Consider the following 4,573-nt stretch of genomic DNA (forward strand, 5'->3'; position numbering starts at 1 on the left):
ATTTCATAGGATATACCGACATTGTTTTCACTGTCATTATATAATGAGTATATACCGACTATTGTTTCACTGTCATTATTATAATTAGATATACCGACTATTGTTTTCAAATCATAATTAGGATGTACCGACTATTGTTTTCACTGTCATTATTATAATTAAGGTATACCGACTATTGTTTTCACTTTCATTATCATAATTAGGATATACCGACTATTGTTTTCACTGTCATTATTGTAATTAGGGATATACCGACTATTGTTTTCACTGTCATTATTATAATTAGGGATATACCGACTATTGTTTTCACTGTCATTATTATAATTAGGATATACCGACTATTGTTTTCACTGTCATTATTATAATTAGGATATACCGACTATTGTTTTCCGGCAATTCACTAGTATCGCACCGATAATAATGACCTTCCGATTTCAAACTTACGAAAAAATCGCATTTCTAACGAAATACTCAAGATAAAAATTACATAGTCATATCAAAGAAAACAACCGAAGCTTTTGTATGTAAATATGGTAGATCCTAAACGTGTAAAACAAGTAACTTACCTCTAGAGATTCAAATGCAGATGCTTTACTCATGTCCACGTCATAGATATACTCCAAAGGAGAGTGTGCCTTCAAAATATAACACTGTTGTTTGATAATGGGCACTATATATCTAATACACAATGAATCATTTTATGTAAATCTGGTATTGGGGTTTTTGTTTTGCTTTTGCTTCGTTTTGTTTTTTTAATGATGTTTTTAGTCGCCATTTTTTTCTAGATGTTGTTTCATTTTCTGCGGATAATTCAGATTGTTAATTATTGTGTAATAGTTTTGAACACCTATTGTTATATCTGATATACTAAGTGTTGTCCAGGATATTTTATTCATTGAATTGATAGACAATCACTCAATTCTGTCGTTTATTATGTATGTGCGTGTATATCTGCAACAAATTTTGAAAAAAACTTAGCTTCAGTGGGAGCTGGTGGATTTTGTATCTGTTAGTTACGTAGAGAACAAAAATAGTTGTCGCATTAAACAATGAAACACCACTGTTATCTTGTATAAGAACCGTAGAGTTAATTTCATTAATAATCACTCATTCCGGAATTGTAGAAACTACATGCATATGTCCAGACAAACATTTTGGTCTAATATATCAAAAGTTTTTTTTAAGATATATGTACGTGTTTAAATTTTGCCTTGATAGATCACCTTTAACTAATCGAGCCTCTACAGTTTCTTCCGCATCTGTTTTTTGACCTGGGCTGCTGTGACGGATTCCGTCAGTATTATCATTGTGTTCATCATCAGCCAGGAGACTTACATTACGTACCTGTTCATTGACCTGGGCTGCTGTGACGGATTCCGTCAGTATTATCATTGTGTTCATCATCAGCCAGGAGACTGACAACACGTACCTTTTCATTGACCTGGGCTGCTGTGACGGATTCCGTCAGTATTATCATTGTGTTCATCATCAGCCTGGAGACAGACATTACCTACCTGTTCATTGACCTGGGCTGCTGTGACGGATTCCGTCAGTATTATCATTGCGTTCATCATCAGCCAGGAGACTTACATTACATACCTGTTCATTGACCTGGGCTACTGTTACAGATACCGTCATCGTTGTCAGTATGTTCATCATCAGCCAGGAGACTTACATTACTATAAGACTCTATCATATGTGGTCATGTAGGATAGGGATATTCCACCCGAGGGGTCACAAAATGTGGTAAAACCCGAGGCTCCGCCGAGGGTTTTACCACATTTTGTGACCCAGAGGGTGAAATATCCCTATCCTACATGAACCACATATGATTGAGTATTTTTCTCTCATTCCCCAACCTAAAATATGCAAAAATAGGCACTATCTGTCGATAGCTTTCTCAGATAGACGCCATTTTTTCTCAATCCAAACTTTTTTTTCTACTGCATATAATAAAAAAAGAACAGCGCCAATCGATTTACCATACCCCATATATGCAAACGACGTTTGCTATTCTAAAAACGAAGGAAACCTTTCATTTCCACAGTCTAACGTTGTTTCAGCAGCCCTGTCATTGCAAGCGAAGCCAAATCACTTGATGTCGGCCAAGCTAGTGTGTCCTTTCGCGTGAAAATATAGTTCCATGTTTTATTAATAAAAAACAATAAAAGAACGTGGTTTTTTTTTTTTACATAATTTATATCATAAATAAAGAAAATTATTAGATCTGGCCTAGCACATGGAGCAGACGATGTGTTTACAAATCTATAGATAGATCTACTTTCGGTTCGGCGACCTACTTTTGTATCATTGCGCGCGCGTTGCTATCCTACACCGGAAGCGAGGTAATACACACACAGCAAGCATGGGTGTATTTACCTGGACAGACCAGTATGATACCGGTAGGAATGAGAGAAATACCTGTTCATTGACCTGGGCTGCTGTGACAGATACCGTCAGCGTTGTCAGTATGTTCATCATCAGCCAGGAGACAGACATTACATACCTGTTCATTGACCTGGGCTGCTGTGACGGATACCGTCAGCGTTGTCAGTATGTTCATCATCAGCCTGGAGACTTACATTACATACCTGTTCATTGACCTGGGCTGCTGTGACGGATACCGTCAGCGTTGTCAGTATGTTCATCATCAGCCTGGAGACAGACATTACCTACCTGTTCATTGACCTGGGCTACTGTTACAGATACCGTCAGCGTTGTCAGTATGTTCATCATCAGCCTGGAGACTTACATTACATACCTGTTCATTGACCTGGGCTGCTGTGACGGATACCGTCAGCGTTGTCAGTATGTTCATCATCAGCCTGGAGACAGATATTACATACCTGTTCATTGACCTGGGCTGCTGTTACGGATACCGTCAGCGTTGTCAGTATGTTCATCATCAGCCAAGCGGAAAAGGTTATATATACAAATGTTGGTAACGTTCCCCTTGTCACCATTTCATACACGATAAAACAAATCAGGAAAATATTGGTGACATAGTTGCCCGCCATCAAATATTGTGTGTCTTGCTCTAAGATCGACACGGCTTTACACAACTGGAGGTGCTTCCGTCGGATATCCTTTACCTTCTGTGAAATCATCTCGCCATTATCTTCTATCAGCTGGATTATATCCTTATTTAATGATGAAAAGTGGTTGCTGAGGAACGTGAATAGAGTAACTTGGAATATCATCGGAAATAACCACGCCCCGGTTTCCCAAATATGAAGTGTGAGAAATACAACTAATGGCGCCTTATTATGCTGTGGAAATGGGTTGGTGATTCCCGCAGCAAAATCTTTGTTGAAATCAGTTAAGGACTGTAATGTAATTCCAGTGGAACTGACGAAAGCGCCAATCCATGCTACAGTTGTACGGACTCTGACAAGTTTCTTCATTTCATAACATTTGTCATCAATGGAATTACTGGAAGTTGTCATGTCAGCTAGTATTGCATTAAAATTCCGGAAAAAATTCTTTAAGTGGTCACGTGACCAACAAGCTCTGAGCATGAAAACCCGGTTAATAAAGCATTGTAACAACCAACTTAAATTGATTATCCTCCAAACCGTTATATCCGGTACGTAGTCTAGTCCTACCCAGAAAGACGGGATGTACCGCAGGATGTTCAGACACGAAATCACCGTGGAACAAACACAGAACCATTTCCAAAAAGATGACTGACATTTCTCAAGGTTTGAGGATGTTTCTTCTCTATTTTCCTTATGGGTATCTTAAAAGAATACACCAAAGATCTGCATTGAGAAATGGATTGGTTTGAGGATACAACACATTGGAGAGAAGTTCAAACTGTCGGAAGTTTCCTGGATCGAAGTCACCTTATTTCTCATGTTTATGTGTATTTAGAGATTGTTGTATGAATTATCGATATTCTATTAACCACAAATCCGACCTCCTCAACACCCAGTCTTTTAGTACATCTGCCACAAATCCGACCTCCTCACCACCCAATTCTTCAGTACATCTGCCACAAATCCGACCTCCTCAACACCCAATTCTTCAGTACAATTTGACCGCTTCTCCAGGTGCTTTAGTATATCCGCTACTATCCTAGTTATCACCAATTTCTCTATAACTAAGTATAGGCACTATACACACAATATTTTTATGGACAAAATGATGAGTTAAACAACAGATAGAGTTGTTTCGTTCACTGGAACTTATCAGTTTATTGGACGTCCAACTGCTTCGTAAAATCGTTCCGCTCTATTTTTTACTTTGCCTCTTAATTCTGCCATTAACTAATATGATGCTTCTGCAACGAGTATTTTTATATAAAAAAAAAGTCTGCATAAAAATCAGCCCTTTGGGCTGTGGATGAACATAACTGGGTTACCGACGCTCAAAACGATGCTGTCTGATCTAAATCCATTGTTGTGTGTTATTTAATATGACATATATTCCCATTAACAGTGTAAATACACATGAAATCAAGGACCGGTATCAGATTGTTTGCAATCACAGTATAATCGCTTTAGTGTTTCATTCGTAATGTTGTTTGACATCATTTCTATTATGTCAATACAAGAACCTATCAATAAAGGAA

At 38.0% G+C, this 4,573-nt stretch overlaps 1 protein-coding gene across 1 annotated transcript; it reads right to left on the reverse strand.

Moving 5' to 3' along the window:
- Positions 1-2,688: 2,688 nt before the first annotated feature.
- LOC117323793 lies at positions 2,689-4,283 on the reverse strand. The gene has a single exon (XM_033879244.1). It carries the CDS (start codon positions 3,516-3,518, stop codon positions 2,766-2,768), a length of 753 nt encoding a protein of 250 aa, XP_033735135.1. The 5' UTR covers positions 3,519-4,283; the 3' UTR covers positions 2,689-2,765.
- Between the last annotated feature and the right edge of the window lie 290 nt (positions 4,284-4,573).

Source organism: Pecten maximus, chromosome 3 (assembly GCF_902652985.1).
Source record: "Pecten maximus chromosome 3, xPecMax1.1, whole genome shotgun sequence".
Taxonomy (NCBI): domain Eukaryota; kingdom Metazoa; phylum Mollusca; class Bivalvia; order Pectinida; family Pectinidae; genus Pecten; species Pecten maximus.

What these genes read in the sequence shown, in the direction of transcription:
- LOC117323793 (XM_033879244.1), bottom strand. Translation starts at nt 3,518, where the DNA reads ATGCTCAGAGCTTGTTGGTCACGTGACCACTTAAAGAATTTTTTCCGG.